This window comes from Rutilus rutilus (genome assembly GCF_951802725.1).
Source record: "Rutilus rutilus genome assembly, chromosome: 17".
NCBI classification, from domain to species: domain Eukaryota; kingdom Metazoa; phylum Chordata; class Actinopteri; order Cypriniformes; family Leuciscidae; genus Rutilus; species Rutilus rutilus.
In genome coordinates, this window is record NC_140230.1 from 23574233 (window position 1) to 23592388 (window position 18156).

Genomic DNA, 18156 nt, shown 5'->3' on the forward strand with positions numbered 1-18156 from the left:
AGTGAGAGCAAAGGCAACAGGACAGAGGATTGCTGGGTAAAAATAGGTATTTTCAAAAATGCCCATCACATTAGCCCTTGACTTCACCACATTTTTAAACCTGATTAATTCTGGTTGGGGACTAGATAATACAACACGCAAAAGTTTATTTTTTATTTTTATTATTATTATTCTTCGACCGCACTGGCATTTTGATTAGAAGATTATGCCAATGAATGTCTATGTTCTGGTATTGGCTGTAAGAGGTGGTAACCCAAACAAAAAGTGTGGAAAATGTTAGCAGGTAGTGACTAGTGTCCAAAAAAAAAAAACCATTCATTCGGTTTCAGTTTTGACTTGAAAGCAAAAGTGCAAAAGGCATGAAATGGTGACCTTAAAATTGTAGAGATGCTATTTTCTTGACAGACTCCATTGAGGAAAGAAAATCCTACAAAAATCCTAATCAAATTAGAGAGATGGATAAAGATAATTTGTATAGTTTCTCACTAGAGTCTATAAAGAAAATAACATTAAGATTGTATTACTTTTGCCTATATATAAATTTTATAATAAATACATGGTTATAATAAAAAAAAAAAAAAGGAGTTGATGAGAAAAAGGTTGGAGAACCTCTTTAGAATAAGCGACAATCTCATAACATGTCAAAACCTGTTTGGATCTCTTTGTTTCTTTTTAGGCAAAATGTCAACCGTGCCACCAGCCAACTGATCTCAGATCAGCTGTAGTCTGTGAAAGCGGCTGAACATGTCAGTGGTGAGGATAGATGAGAGTAGAGCAGACTCTCTGTATTCTGTGCCTCTTTTAGACCAAGGTTATTTTAGGCTGGATCAGAGATTTTTCTTGTGCTGAGACAGACAAGATCACTTCCCTTTCGATAGAAAGCTCGCACTGAAGCATATGATCGGATCTACATGAAAACGACAGTACAAACAGTAAACACATACATCACCACCCCCACTACCCCCATTCCCAAATTTCTCTGATTAACCTCAACAATAGTGCAAAAGTTCAGAAAAGGTTTTCAATTTAAATGTATAACAAGTCTTTAAGACAGTCAACGCCCCATGACACCTTCCGCATAAACCTTGGCACTAGGATTTGGATTTTCACCCTTTTTCGCATTTGTTTTGTTCATGCTGCACAGATCTCGGTCTTTAAATAAAAATAAAAAAATGGAAAAAAGAAAAGAAAAAGAAATTTCTATCCACACAGCTAGTATGTCAACGTGTGTGTTGGGCAGGAGGGGGGCGTTCAAGGGGGGATACAACGATAAAACCAACGAGAACAACAACAACAAAAAGCCTGTCCTGTGTGCGAATTACCTTCTCTAAATGTGTCGGCTATACACAAGTAATACAGAGCGATTAAGGTGGGAGACTCCAGGCAGTGCATAAACCCCAGTTTTAGCGCAGCTGGTCTGACAGAAAACAAATTCAATGTTTTCTTTTGTAAGCTCAGCTCCATATTCTTAATTTTTTATAAAAACACATGGTTTTGCTTTTTTTCTTTTCTTGCGAAGACACATTAAGCGCTGTTGTGCACGGGAGTGTCAAGAGGGAGAACCTGTTCCCTTTATGGGTGGAGAGTGATCGCGATTGGCCAATCGTGTGCTAGCCCCGCCCCATCACACTAGCTCCTCCCTTTGTTTGTCTTTGCTCAGCGCTATTGTGCTCTCTGGGCTGTTTAAATCTGTCCGGCCCCTGGGTGGAGTCTGCACAGTGACAGGGAGGGGCGGGTTATTGCTGTGCTGGTGGAGGTAAAGTACGATGCCCGGCTGCTGCCCAATGACTTGACTATAAGCGGGCGGAGGGCCCTCCATGCGTCCATGGGTACTGGAGTTGGTGGCGCTGATCCCAGAGTTGCTACTGGGAGGTCGCGGCCCACCGCCACCCCCTGAACTGTGCATGTCAATGAGGTCGCTGTCAAAGATGGTCCGGTTGGGCGGGGCACGTACGGACTCTCTGTTGAGCTCGAGCTGCTGTTCGGGGTCTCTCAGCTGCAGTGTACAGGGGCCCTGGTACGGCGGCGGCTCCTCTCCGTCTGACAGCGAGATGGTGGGCGGCAGGTCGATCTCGTGCTGCAGGTATGGGTACGTAGGCTGGAAACGTCTGAAGCGGTTGTGCTGCATGAAAGTGGGAGCGGTGAAACGGTCCCTTGGCTGAGGAGCGTACACCACCTGCGGAGGACAAGAGAGAGAATCCAAGAACTAAAATGAAAATCTGCCCTCTTAGCTATAAAGTCGTATAATCAGTAACTAATAATCAGACATTAGCAAATACTATTATCCAAAGTTTAAGGGCACAAAGGGAGTAGTAGTTCAAGGATCATCCCTTGTAGGGTTTGAACCAGCAACTTTTCAATTTCCAGTCCAGATCTTTGACCACTTGGGTGTAATCCAAAACTTAGGGGTATAATGGTACACAGAAGTCATGGTTCGGTAAGTACCTCGGTTTTGGGGTCACGGTTCGATATGAGTTCGGTACAACAGGAAAAAGCAACAAATCCCCAATGCTAGGTTTCTTTGCAATTTGCACTACTTTGTTCAAAAAAGTTTGTTCCACCTAGCAGCATTTAGTACCCCCCCCCGAGGTAGGTTAGTACAGTACAGCCTCCTTTAGTGTATTAAGCACTAAGCACTAAACAATGTACTCTGTATAAGTCATATTTTTTTGTAGGCCTGATAAAAAAAACTAAAGGTATTTGGGTCACAATCAGCTACAAAACTGAAAAGCATCTCTTGAGTTATAAAAGTACAAAATAAATAGATAAATAAAACTTGATAGCCTACATTTTTAAGCTATATTACCCAGCCCCATACCACATAAAATACAGAGAAAGAGAGAATGAGTCTATATGATTAACTAGAACAACATCCAAATAAATCCATTTTTACAACAGACAAAATTGTTCATTCAGAATAATGGTATTCTACTCGTCACATCCACACAGATAAAAAAAAAAAATGACACTACCATTTCCATATAAACTCACCAGAGCCCCAAACTTAAACAGTCCCCAGTCCAGACATTAGTATGCTAATATGCAGCTGATAAAATATCCTCATATGAGAGAAATCTGCATGTCAGTTAGCCAATGAGATCAGCCTCATTACTGCAGGGGCCACGTTTACATTAGCGAGTTGGATGCTGATGGGAGGCAATTTACGCAGATAGACTGTGAGTGTCTGGTCTCTCAGACGACCGTCTAGACGCTGCCAGAGGAGGGTGAGAGATTAATGAACTGCTGAGAGGCTGCATCCCGGTGAGAGAGACCCCCCCCCACACACACAAACAATGAATATATATGCATGTATTCTCTCCACACACACGCACACACACACACAATATTTTAAGTACTATCACTCACAGACACAGTCTCAGAGCCTATCCTCCCTCACATACGCCTACACTGAGAAGCACAGGCACACTCAGGCATATGACACAGCATACACTTGAGGAGACTTCACTGCTTGTTACAGGCAGTGCCATTAATACAAGGAGAACAACCACCATTGAAACAAGCTCCTTAGAGTATAGGCACACACACACACACACACACACACACACACACACACACACACACACACACACACACACACACACACACACACACACACACACACACACACACACCTTACCTCAGATGCTCCTTGTCTCAGTCCATTATCTGATGGCCACAAAGAACCCTCCTACAAACAAGGATGAAAAATACACAGATGTAATATTCTGAATTACTTCCAATTTAAGATAGCATAGTCTATCATAAAAATCTAATAATATTGACACTAAAATACTGATACATAATAACTAGAACAATATTATTTTGTTAACACCTGACAGTTGATTAAAAAGGAACATTTAAAATCAATGTCTAATAATAGTTCACTCACAGTCATAAATGAACATATCAGAAATATTCCGAAATCATTAACCTAAACGGCATTCAAATATAAATTAATACATAAGTAAATAATATAAATAAAAAACTAAATCAAATACCTGCTTGTTAAACTGTAATAATGCTCTGTGATCTCATATACCCATATTTAAAAATGCATGGATGACATTAAAAAACTAACTAAAATAAAAATTCAATCAATAATTATTCTTCAATAAATAAATAAACAACCTGTTTGTTAAACCCTAATTATATTTCATACAGAGCTCAGTCAAATTCTAATAATGCTCTGTGCCTACATCAATATTTAAATTTCATGGATGACATTTAAACATTTTTAATAAATAAATACATACAACAAAGCCATTTGTATAACCCAAATTATATCCATTTTAAAAATCAGACAGGTTCCATTTGTTAAACTCTAATAATGCTCTGTACCTATAAATCCATTCGAATTAAAAAGCCTAAACAAAACCATGAAGTAACATTCTCCCAGACATCGCTGCTTGCCTCCCTCGCTGGCTTCCCTCCCCCTTACGTTCCCTCATGAATGAAAATGAAAAGTCCTAGTCATTTAGCAGTCTCTCCCGAGTGCTGCAGTGGGCTGCGCGTGTCTATTTGACTGGCGTCTAGACAGAACTGCTGAATGCAATCAAAATGCCCTAGTCTCAGAGGGACACTGCCATTGTCTCTCTTCCAAAACACACTTTTCTGAAGGAGTAATATGTCACGTTTTAATTACATGTAGTGCATCCAGTAATATATACTATGTCCTTATGCAGCAGCGTTCTCATCCAGTTGCCCATTGCAGGAACAACTTAGACCTCATGCACACAAACCTCTTAGGTATATGCAATCAAAATTTGTGCACAAACCTCTAGGTATATACAATTCTTAACATTTTTGAAGTAATATAATCAATATGATTAATTTCCTGCAGTCGGTCTGGTTATAAACTGTACAAATGTACCAAAAATCATCCCTCGGGTGAGATGAGACACAACCCCCCCCCCCCCCCCCCACACACACACGCAGAGCTCTCTCTCATCAGCTCAGTGCACTGCTGCAAGTTATTTTGGATTAGACACAAAGAAGACCTTTCCAGAAGTAAACAACACACACGCACGCACACACACACACACACACACAAGACTTTTAGGCCCTGCTGTTTTCTTCTTTTCAAAGATAAAAGCTCACCCGCATAATATATACCAAATAAGGTTTAGAGATGACACAGCAGGTGAAAAATACATCTATTAAGCATAAGAAATTGATGTTTCGTTTCAGCCTGGAATACGTCAAGGAACTGTGATGTTTTTGAATTAAAATATGATATAAGATGGTGCTGCTTGTCCTAGATTTGATGATCCTTATGAGCTTTCCTGCTCTTGGACACTGGAACTCACTTCACAGTATCTTTGTGAAGTCTCATCCCTTTCTGCCTTCCAAAAACTGTTGAAAACTCATTTGATTTCTCTGTGCTACTCTCACTCCCTTTTAGTTCTGCTGTTGATTTACTGAAATATTCTGCTCATTTCCGTTTCCCGTTTTCATGCCACACTGCTTTGTTGTTTACATTTCAGATTATTCCCATGTTTCCTGTAATTAATTGCTCATCATGCCCTTTCATATTTAGCAATCATGCTCTGTAAAGCAACGTTAGACAGCAGACAAGAGACAGGGAATTAGTGGAAGCTTATGTGTTCCATATGAACCATATGAACTTCTAGGCCACGCCTCATACATACAATTTTAGTTTATTCCAGCCCAGGGTTCATCTAAATATTTGAGGAAGGTTGACGGAAGGTTTTCGAAGTGTTTAAGCAGAGGTGCTGCTGTCAGGACGGGGTCTTACCGGCTGCAGAGAGAGATCCTGACTCTGTGCCTGACTTGCCCGGCTCAGGAACGACCACGTGGTGAGCTTGTAGTGGTTGAGCAGGCACACGACCACCACGACCATCACAGTCATCACGACGATTATGATCACGATCTGCACAAACTCCAGTTCAGCTGCAACATTAAAAAAACAAAAAGAAGAGCTTAGAACAGTGCAGAATGGGGGAAACAAAAACAGATCTTGTTTACAATCAGGAAATCTATATAATATTCATTTTAACCAAAAGATGGCAGCAGAGTCAAATCAACATCATTATGACTACAGTCTCCCAAATTGGTGATATCATCTGGCAAAAAAAAAAAAAAAAAGGTGAGAGCCATTTTGGTTTGCCATGGACAACAGGAAGAAAATTGTTCACTAGGATAGATCACTGAACTGAAGCAAGATCACTAGGATAGCTAGATCTTGGCTGTGAAATTAGGTGTGTAAGCTAAGCTATAGAAATTGGATCAGCATTTGTAATTGCATTACATATTCATTCCCTTAGCTTAAGCAATATTTTTCTCAAATAATATATCACTATATATTTCAAAGGGTGTTCACGCAAAAATGAAAAAATTGTCATGACACCCTCATGTCGTTCCAAACCTGCGTTCCAAAACGCCCAACTTGAAATTGACAGTCCAAACAACTTCCTCTTTGTTGCTTCAAAAGTTCATAGAGAGATCTTAAAACTAATCCATATGAATTGAGCAGTTTAGTCCAATTTTTTTTTAGTTTTTAGTCCAAAAGTATTTCAGTAATTCTGTAATTTTAGTAATTCAGTAATTCTAGGACATAGAACATTATCTAACAAAATCTTTGTTTAAGTTCCTCAGAATTAAGAGGTTTGGGACGACATGAGGTTGAGTATGAAAATTAAGAATCTTTAAAATTCTCCTTTTATGTTCTATGAAATAAATAACAGCATACAGTACCGATTTAGAATGACAGTAGGGTGAGCAAATAAATGAAAAGTTCACCCAAAAAGTTTGTCATTAAGTAACAAGAGCAGCTTTTTTCCAATATCCTGGCCTGCAAGAATCAAAGTGATGAAGGTAAAACAGCTTGATCGATGTTTCTGAAAATGTGTTCTTTTTGAACATGAGGAACACCCTGCTGGACTCACACTTGTTCTCTCAGTCAAGACCAAGACTGTTTCTCAGATGGAGACGCCATTGCTTGTGGAGTTCACATGCTTTTCAGACAACAAAAATGAGCTCTCCACCAACTGCGCCGAGGGACCGTTCTGGAGCCTCGTTCAGTCGAGTAAACCGAACAGAGAGGCTGAAAGTGAGAGTGTCACGAAGAGAGAATGAAAGAGTGAGTTGTTGCCTGCAGTGCAGTACTGCGGGATACTGGCACTCACACATCAAAAGAAACAAACACTTCTCTCCTAATTTAGGGCATAAGAGGAGGAAGCAAAAGAGGGAGAGAGAGAGAGCAGAGAGGAGGACACAGAAAGCCAGCCAGACAAAGGAAGTGACAATCAGACAGGAGGGCAGATAAGACAAGGAGAATGAGACTCAGATCAGAATACTGGTAAGACTACAAACGCAAACCTACCAGACTGGAACTGAATCAATACAACACAAAATCACAGCAGGCTTCAAACTAGCCCATGAACGCTGAGCTGTTCCTCTGACTTTAGATCAAAAACACAAGGAAGTCTTTTTAAATGTACAGTGGGGATTTGAGAGTCGATATTTTTAGGATGTTGAAAAATGTAAAACAAAGAAATATTGTACCGTAATAAAAACTTCTGCAGTAATTCTAGGTCACTAATTAAATGAGCATATTTGTGACATTGACCCTGTGAACTTGTTTGTACAAAAGGTCAGATTATTTTGCTTTCACAGAAGTACCGACTCAAATCATAAAAATCATAAAAAAAACTACTCAAATACATTTTTTATTATCTGGATGAAAATAAATTATAATAAAAACTATTGTAACAAAAAACTATAAACAAACAAATAAAAATATTACAAATAAAATAATTACTGATCAAAAATAACTAATGAAAATTACATTTGTAAAATACAAAGCATTTTCTCAATTGGATTTAAGACATCACTGTGCTCACTTAAGATGTGCAGATCAGTTTTACAGGCTTTGACTCATGTAACTCTTAAAAACTACACACCAGAACACCCTAGCAACCACCTAGCATACCCTAGCAACCACCTATCAATGCCATTGAAACCACCTAGAACACCTTAGCAACACACAGCAATGTACAAACCATTTAAAACACCTTACAAACTTCATAGCAACACCCTGACAACCACCCTAGCATAGCTGTGGCGAATTACCATGGGCAAGAACCACCCAGATCTTCTGAATAAATTAAATTATAAATAACAATTAAATAAATAGAAGCCAAACCCTTGAAACCACCTAGAACACCTTACAAACAATGTAAAAAAAAAAAAACACTGAGAAACTGCATAGCAACACCCTGGTAACAATCCCTAGGATTGTGGTAGCAAGTTTAACATGGGCAAGTACCACCCAGATTTAATGATTTTTTTAAAATAAACAGTAATATATCATATAATATAATTAATTAATTAAAAAACTTACAACATACACTCTAGATTCCACTCTTAGAAATGCCTTGTGATTGTTTGCCCTGCTAAATAATACAGCTTAAGCTGAGAGCTTTTGGAACATGAGAGTTGGTTTCTAGCTGGTCTAAGCTGTCAGTAGACATTTTTGGACCAGCAACATGCCAGCTATTGGTGATTAAGCTGGTTTTTGGAACATGGTAGCTTGTTAACCAAATAATGACCCGCTTACATCAGCTAATGACCAGCTTAAACCAGCTAGAAAAACCTGCCACCATGTAAATTCTGTAACACCCAAATCCAGATAAGACACTCCTCCAGTCTAAGTAAAAAAAACAAGCAAGCTCCAAATCCAGCCTAAATCAATATATTAAATGGTCTAATGGGGTGGTGTGGCGCAATGGATAAGACACATGCCTTTGGTGTGAGAGACCCGGGTTCGAATCCACTGTGAGACACCAATGTGTCCTTGAGCAAGACACTTAACCCCTAGTTGCTCCAGAGGCGTGCGACCTCTGACATATATAGCAATTGTAAGTCGCTTTGGATAAAAGCGTCAGCTAAATGAATAAATGTAAATGTAAATGTCTAATAATTGTAACTCAAAACCTATAAAACCCAATCCCGCCCGGACAGTGTAAGGAGCTGTTCTTTGATTGTTACTATGTCCTGTCCAAATTTCCCACAGACACATTCTCTGTCCTATTTAACACTGACCTCTTATGCCAATCACAGTGAGACAGAACGAGAGCGTGAACAAATGAGAGTGGGTCTGGGTATCACAGACTGCAGATTAGCCATACACAGAATGAGTTTCTCTCTGCAGACCACAGAGAGAGGATCAAAATCCATCAGGCCGTTCTGTCACCAGGCAGAGCAGACAGAAAGCGCTAGACCAGACGAGAGTGAGAGAGAGAGAGAGAGTGTGTGGGAGAAGGGGGGGGAGAGACACTGTGTGTGTGAGAGACAGAGGCAGAGAATAGAGATTTGTAGATGGAGAGAAGCAAAGTGTGTCTTGAAGGTGACATATTCAGTGGAGTAGATGGAGGTCACGTCTGTAGGTGTCATTACTTCCTGTCCCGAGTACTTTATAAAATAGCTTATGACAAGGATGGGTCTAATGCAGAGAAAGAGACATCTCCAATTGTCAAGCAGAAGTTTTCATTATATTTATGTAGGTTATAATCAGTGGATGTAAATGGTTGTGCTCCAGTCTATCATTTATCAACAGATGGATACCGATTCAGTGAAAACAAAACAAAATGCAAATACATTTAAATCACATCTGATATACATCCACTTAGTCCAGCTGCAACATGGGTTTATATATATAGATATGAATGGATTATTGTTTTCTTTCTTCTTTTTTGACACAACACCAATTTGTCAATGTGAACAGCTATACAAAAAAATAAAAAATAATACTCAGATCTGAGCAGTAAATCGGAATTAATGATTAAGGCTTGCAGTGTGAACGTAGCATTTTAGATTGAATTTGGGTGCACATGTATTTTCTTTTGTTTCAGCCTGTCTAACTATCAAACACTTGTCAAGTTACATGTTGCTCACTTTAGAATTAATAAATGTAAAAAGCATTTATCTATGCAAGCAGTGTGTTACTTTAGCTATGAAGCTATGCACTATTGTCAAGTGCTGTTCTTGAGAGACCCACCAAATTTGATCAGTAGACCTGAAAGTAAAGAACATAAACTGAATAAGTAGAAACGTATAGCCTATTTATTGGTCAAACATATCCATTGATTCTAATTATTGGCTTATTTATACTTTTACTTGTATGCAAAAATGATTGCTCACTCAACTCACTGTGTAAAGAGAACCAGGGAAGGGTCAGGTGCTTTATTTGTCCAACAACAATTGACAAGCAAATTTAATAGCAGTGGTGTATTAAAGAGAAAACGCAATTCCCAACTTGAAGAGCTTGCATTTATTGTTCACAGTAGTGAAATGCACAAATGTCATGTAATACTCTAGGTTTGCAGCAGATGTGTGTGTGTTTGTGACAATACTCATGTTAACCTGAACCCCCTACTAATCTAACATTCAGAGGTGTGTGTGTGTGTGTGTGTGTTTGTGTGTCAATGACCTTCTGGTGTAGCCAGATCGGTCTAGATGCTTCATGCTACAAACACACACTAATCCTAAATAATTAACACCGTCACACATAACACCAAGTGCCCCACACACACACGGATCCTCCAGACGGTCTGGGAGATGGGCACTGCGCACCAGACGCTGCATCATGCCAAGCTAGTGCCGGATAACAGGAACAGGTGTGCTTACCTGAGGTCAAACCCTGCCCGCTGTGTACAGGACACAACTATATAAGTGTGTCACCACTCAACAACAAACTAAACAGTGCTGCTTTAAAATGTTCAACTTGTCCAAGGTTTTACTGTGCTACATACATACAGCATAACATATTTACTGCAAATTTCACAATATCGACTGTATTTTTGATCAAATAAATGCAGCCTTGATGAGCATAAGAGGCTTCTTTTAAAAAATAAAAACATTCAAAAGTTTGGGGTCGGTACGATTTTTTTAAATGGTAGTGCATATAACAAATCAGCCAGTTGAATGTTTATTCAATCATTGAGACCTATTGTAACAGAGCCAGAACTGACTACCTGTGGGCTAGACAGCTTATTTTACAACAGGAAATACATCTTTTTCACAAGACAAACCAAAACCTAAGGCAACATCTCCACTGCAGAGGACGTTTGAAGAGATGGATTAAATTGACAAGTAGAGTGATCTTGTTTGTCAGCGTGTCTATCGCGGTCAGGACACTCCTACATAACATCCAAGTGTTTTGACAGGCAATTGAGAGCATCAGCAGCGAGACGGCAATGAGCGTTATGACTGTTTACTACTTGACAGAGATCCATGCATCTTTCATATGGAGGACTCTACGTCTGGGCTCTGATATAATGTGGCATTTCATATGCGCCATGTTTTGTTTTATGGATGTATACACCTTTTGGTGCTCTATAGTGGAAAATTTCCAAAAAGGTCTGACAAACCTGTCTGAGGGCGTTTTGTAAAGGAGCGATCACACAGGTTGTCTGTGTGCTGAAATGAAAGGCCAGAGGCATGCAGGGACAGCGAGCGAACAACACAAAACAAGCTGGCAGACTGGCACCCTGCTGGGCACCAGGAGAGTGGGCATCCAGCCCAGCCATGCAGAGGAGCCATCAAACAAACAGCACAGACAATCTGAACCAGGTGCCACAGCCACGTTCGCCAACGCAGCCTGGTCTCCGCAGCGATGCAACACGGGAGCTTTCACCGTCAATAACAAGATTATTTAAAAGAGCGCAGACGTCGAAAGGGGGAGGGATGACTTCTCGGTGAAATGCACATATTTCGGCTTTGGAAACATTTTGAGCCTGTTCTTGTCACAATGTATAATTACAGATTCAGCCATTATAATCACAGTTTGCCTGATCCAAATATAACCGGGACTTATTTTGGACTCCACGGTTAAGGGTGGATGTGACCAAAAGCGATGACAGCTAAAGGTGTGGCAAACTAAACACGCATGTTGCGGTCTAAACATCAGCCCATAAACTTTAACAACCATGACCAGGATTATAAAAACCTTGCCAGACACGTTTTTTTTTTTGTCTTTCTTTCGTTTAAAAAGGTGCAAAAAGCGGAACAGTCTGCCTTAGGGCATACTTAGCTATAAAGGGGGTTTCTGAAAGATCTGTTGGAAGGGGGGGAAAAAAAAGCGCCTTGCTTTCTAAAACATTCCTTCATGACCGCCAGATGAACTTGCAGGAATAGCTTCAGTTGTGAGAATCACACTACTGCATCTGAGAACATTAGAGTTCAGGCGGGACAGAGTTCACCGGTGACATTTCCAAAGAGCGGGTTCAGCGAGAGGAGAAAGAGAAAGAGAAAAGGAGAGATGGAGAGAGGGATGAAGGAAGGAAGAAAGTCAGTTCTTTATTCCTCAAAGCCGTGTTGTTGTTGTTAGCCCCACCCTTCGCCTTATTAAACCTTCGTCCTTCATGGGTGGTCCCTGTTTAACGCTAAGAAGAACAAAGTATGGATTTCTAACGAAGAACAGATCGTTTTGCGGTTTACTCGGGCTGTCGTGGCTAATGAGTCACTCCCTGAGGCTGGATCCTGCACCAGCTGCACAGCTGCTTTTAAAAGCTTCAAGCAGAACATGCAGTAGGTTACAGGTTTGGGTCTTGCTTGGAGCAAGATCTGTTACAAAGACGTGTGCGGACAAAATAATCGATTTTACTGTACGCACTACTGTAATGAGGTTCTTTTGAACGTTCTATTCATAAAAGACTCCTGAAAAAAAGAAACATCACGTTTGCAACAAAAGTCTTAAGCTTCACAACGGTTTTCAACATTGATAAGTCATGTTTCTTCAGCACCAAATCAGCATATTAGAATGATTTCTGAAGGGACATGTGACACTGAAGACTGGAGTAGTGGCAATCTCAGGAATAAATGTAATTTAACCATCACAAAATTGTAACGTTCACTATGAAATATTGACAACCATTAACTTTTAGATGAATAGTAGATGAGAAATTGTGAGACCTGTTTTAGCAAAGCAAAATTCTTTATATTCAAGAAATAGTGCACTTAACCCCAGTTTCACAGACAAGGCTTAAGTCCCAGACTAAAACGCATATTTTGAGCTGTCTTAACTGAAAGCAACTTGCACTGACATATCTTAAAATATTTCAGCACCATTATTTGGTTTCACTTTCAAGATACACACCAGTAATGTTTTGTCTAAGGCAAGTTTATAAAATATAGCCTACTTAAATTCCCTAATTGAACAAAGGCCTAATTCTGGCTTAATCTAAGCCCTATCTGTGAAACCGAGCTTTAAGAATTAAATCTTCGCTGCAATCTAGCACTATCCCTTTAAGTAAGTGCTAGATGATAACTAAAGCAATGGACAATCTAAAACAATTGTCCTCAATTAAATAACACTGATTACTTATTAAATAATACATAATACTAATCCCCCCCCCCCCCCCCCCCCCCCCCCACACACACACACACACACACACACACACACTAATTTTATCGATATAGGCAGACACAACATTAAAGATCTAATTATATTACAATGGAACCGATTATCGGCTAAAATTTGAGTTGAACTGAAGCAGAGGCCCCTCTTGTTAAACCAGGGCATTGTGCGTGGGCATCCGGATCATCCTGGGTAATGCCAAAAGCACTCTGGCCTTTATCAATAATTCATAGTGGCACCTCGGGGCTGCTTAACCCGGCCCGGCTTTCAGTGTGCTGAGCTCACTGTGAAGCCATGACTGCAAGAGAGCCTGCTTTTCCAATAGACAATCTGTTTGGCTCAATTTCTGAGGGCCATTTTGTTCAATACATTACTTTTCCTTCAGAGCTGCACGTTTCGGGATGTTTTAAGGTGCTTTTAGATGTCTGTGAAGTATTCAAAATGCTGTAAGTTTCAAAGGATAATTCAAAACCGTATGTTCATATTTAGCAGAAACGCATTCTTTACCATATGTGAATAGTCTCTGTGAGAGGCAGGAAAAACTACTGAAAGGCCTTTTCTACCTACTGTGTGGGAATTCCCCAGGACTAAATTCATAATTTATGATCCAGACTGAATATGAACTTTTCACTCCAAGAACAGAGAAAGAGTCTGTGTTTCACAGAACCGTTACTGGCAGGCCAGCCAGAGCAGCAAACTGCACAAAGCAAACATCTGAACACAAAACAGAGAACAGATCTAGACAGACAGCAATGCTTCAGACAGACAGTCGGAGAGAAAAACTAATTATATTAGGCTACATAATGCAACAACCAAATCTTAATTTAATATCAAATTCTAGATCCAAACATGCTTTTGTAGCCAAGAACATCCAGTTTAGGGAGGTTTCACTGGTAAACAAGTATAATATGTACTAGTAAACATGACTAAGGTTCAAAAGTTTGGGGTTAGCGAGATTTTTTTAAACATGTTTTTGAAAGTCTCTTACCAAGGCTGGATTTATTTGATTAAAAATACAGTAAAAACCGTAATATTGTGAAATATTATAAAAATGTAAAATAAAAATGTTTTTATTTTAATATATTCTAAAATGCAAGTTATTCCTGTGATGGCATGGTTGAAATTTCAGCATCATTACTCCAGTCTTCAGTGTCACATGATCCTAGTTTGATACACAGAATTGGTAGTCAAGAAACATTTCTTTTTTCAGGATTCTTTAATGAATACAAAAGAACTGCACTTATTTAAAAAATAAATCTTATGTAACATTATAAATGCCTTACTATTGATCAATTAAAATCATCCTTTCTGAATATTGCTTTCTTAAAAAATAAAATAAAATAAAAATTAGCCCAAACTTTTGAAAAGTTGTGTCTATTAATTTAATATGATTTTACACAAGTAACAATGACTTCAATTGCTGGACAAAGTCTGTGGTTAACATTATCACATTTCAAGAATTTTAACAAAGCTTAAAGTAACAGTGTAACCACCAAATAATGTTAAATATTTCTCTTACAATGAGTTAAAGATGACAATTTGTATTCCTAATACTTTCTACTTTCATAGTTCACATGAAATGAGATTGGCAACACCCGAAAAATGGAACTTAACTATTCAGTTACCAAGAAATATGTCATAAATAAGCTCTCAGTATAAACAAATGTCTCCATCTATCCACAAATGTTTGCTCGCAAGTTGTCGCAACCCCTAGACAGTCTACTCGCGGGCTCTTTGTTTATAAAGTCCGGAAGGCAGGAGACATTTGCCCCAGACTCGAGTTAAAACACTGTCTGCTGGGTTTACGTAGCAGACGCATTCAGAGACAGATTGCAGAGACGGTGGAGAGCCGAGATCAGACATTCTCGGAAACGTAACGTGCGTGAAGCAGCTGATAAGAGCTGACAGCCAGACAAGACTGCAGGCGAAATTACATAAAACACACTCAAAGTTAAACTGCACGCTCTAGCTTGAGTCACACACGTACAGACGATAAAACGCAAAGAAGTCTGACATTATTAGCAACAAAGAAAACAAGTAAAACACTCACAAATCTCCATTCCCTGGAGTTGGGATCCGCATGTGACGTTGGAGCCATCCGGTGCGGTGAGGTTTCGCATGGAGTACGCGGGAGACTTCAACCGGTGCACGAGCCAGCCGGTGTGTGCGCGTCCAACAGCTCGTGCTGAGACTGAAAGCCCTCGGCAACAGCCTTGACATGCTGTTTTTTTTCACTACATGCTCTCGGGTAACCGCTTCACTTCGCTCTGACTTACTAAACTGAACTCGTCCGCTCTCTCTCTTTCTATGACCCCTCCGGTTGAACACAAAAATCAGAGTGTTTGTGAGATCAAGCCGACGGAGCTCCTCTCCACCCCCTCCTGCACACCCCCACACTCTACTCGCACACAGTAGGTCTATCGCTGGTCTATCGGTGACCGGCTGGGGATGGGGGGTGGGACGTGGTCGAGCGCAGTGCTCGGGTGTCTAGTGTTACACCTCCCCATTAATGCCAGACACAAGCAGTCAAGGCAAGCATTGTAGGGGGCTGACCTTGGGGTGACCCCGCTGTCTGGCGACACAGAGCACATGTGTCCAGAACTACAGCCCCCCTCCGTCCAACTACAGGCCCGGCAGTCTGTCTATAAATAACCTGGCAGCTATATGGGCTTTTATTGTGGGGCAAGGTAATACACCCGAATCCACACTGGGCTAAAAGGAAGACATGCTATATAGTCTGTAGTTCGGAGAAATGTAAAAAAAAAAAAAAAAAGGGAGAGAGAGAGAGAGAGAGAGAGAGAGAGAGAGAGAGATATGTTTGTAACATGTATATGTATGTGTGTGTGTATATATATATATATATATATATATATATATATATATTTAAAATATTAAAATATTTAATAGGACAACTGAAAACTAAACTTAGATTTAATGCACTTCATTATATCAGTATATAAAATATATAAATATCAGGATATAGATATAACACCCAGGCAGATAAATAGAAAAAGCATTTCAGTTTAAAAAAAGAAAACTAAAAATAAATGTTTGTCGAAATGTAATTTTTAATTGTAAAAGCTCACCCCTAGTCAGCAGCTCAGCCCTCAGGGGTCCTCAGGGGAATAAAATGACATTTATCTGTCTGAGGTCTAGTCTGGAAGTCGAGTCGATCCTGACACACGTATGCAGACAGACACATTCCCCCCCCCCCCGTTAAAGCAGACATGGGGGACAGACAGAGTGGGGGGTTTAGGGGTCAAGTCTGAATTTGAATGGCTGTCTGAGGAGGAAGTCTCTGGGGCAATGAGGTGGATTCTCTCAGCATGCTAATGCTACCGGAGCTGGATTTGAGGTATGAGAGACCTGCCACCACGTAAACTACCAGACTATACAATCATTAAACAATCCAAATAAAGAAATTTCAATTAAATGCATAACTGAAAAACTGATCAAAATTATTATGAGATGAAATTAATAATAAAAAAAGGGTTTTGTTGCTGTCTGATAAACAGTGCCATCTAGTGTCTCACCTTATCCATTTTAAAATGTCTCTATATAGCAGGGGTATTCAACATTTTCAGGTAAAAGACTCCCTTGGTGGATAGAGAGAGAGATCAGGGACCCCGTTACATATTGTATTTAATCATTAAGCAGACGCTTTGTCTAAAATTGAGTGAGCCTGGATAATATTAATGTTTTATTTTAAAGGTATACTACGTAACTTTATGTACATTTACAAAATGTTTTAATTGTGTACACTACAAATTGTGTAATTTTGTATATTATGAAATTGAATCCATCTTCCAAACCGTGTTTTTGTCTTATCCTGAATCACTAAGAAAGCCTATAATAAGTGTTTCTATACAGGCTATTTTAGACCAGGTGGGACGACAACCGCTGCAGAGTATCCCAGTACTGTGTGACTCCTATACATAAACAGAAGAAAGCAGCTCTGCTCCGGCCTCAATGCTCTTCTGCAAGACACATGCACATTTGTTTATTAAACGCTAGAGCGCCAACAAATTACATAGTATACCTTTCATGTATTTACTACACACTATGATGCTTACATTGCACATCCATTAAAAAAAGATACTGTTTATTCACAGATACTGTTTATTCACAGCTAAACACACAATTTTCATTTGACTTAAAACATTTTCATTTGGGCTTGACAGTAGCTTCTTAAATTTAGCTTTGGTTAAAATGAACTATGTATTAACTATTAAATATTATTTTAACTTTTCCCCCACAAATATTTGTTTGTTATTTAAAAAAATAATTCATCAGCCTGAAAAAAAAAAAAAAAGTGTTTCATTTGTTAATGTTAATAGATACTTGAAATGCTAATAATAGAGACACAAACACTCTGAGCCAGGACTGATGACTAGCTTGGAAAAACCTCAACAGGTACACAAATCCAGATAGTTTACCTCATAACAAAAGGAAACATTACAAGATCAAACAAGATGCTCAACAAATAACTGATGACTGGATCCTCAAAATGCCAGTGCTGTTTTACAGATTACTGCGAGAACTAAATTACACGGTGAGCCTCACTTGATGACAGGTTTCTTTATTTCTTCTTCCACAAACTATCCCATGTCTATGTGGCAGTTATAAAATTGTGCAACCCCTTCTGTCAACAGAGGGAAAGTCCTGAGAAACAGCGAGATGCAGACATGTGAAAACATTCCAGTTACAACCTGTAATATAACTGCAAGAATAAAAATGGCAGCCATCTCTGAGGCACTTCCATCTGCAACCTGCGTTCT

The 18156-nt window shown here is 39.5% G+C and overlaps 1 protein-coding gene across 3 annotated transcripts in view; it reads right to left on the reverse strand.

The window, feature by feature from the left end:
* Window positions 1-1328: 1328 nt before the first annotated feature.
* ldlrad4b (low density lipoprotein receptor class A domain containing 4b) overlaps window positions 1329-18156 on the reverse strand; it is a 46787-nt gene continuing 29959 nt past the window's right edge. For 2 of the 3 annotated variants that reach the window (XM_084384963.1, XM_084384964.1), the window contains exons 4-6: window positions 5756-5910; window positions 3638-3688; window positions 1329-2176 (exon numbers count right to left, since the gene is read on the reverse strand). In XM_084384963.1, coding sequence (XP_084241089.1) covers window positions 1625-2176; window positions 3638-3688; window positions 5756-5910 — 758 coding nt within the window. In that variant the 3' untranslated portion in view covers window positions 1329-1624. Of the gene's footprint in view, window positions 2177-3637; window positions 3689-5755; window positions 5911-15428; window positions 16108-18156 lie in introns of those variants that run through there. The other variant, XM_084384965.1, reaches the window with a different exon arrangement.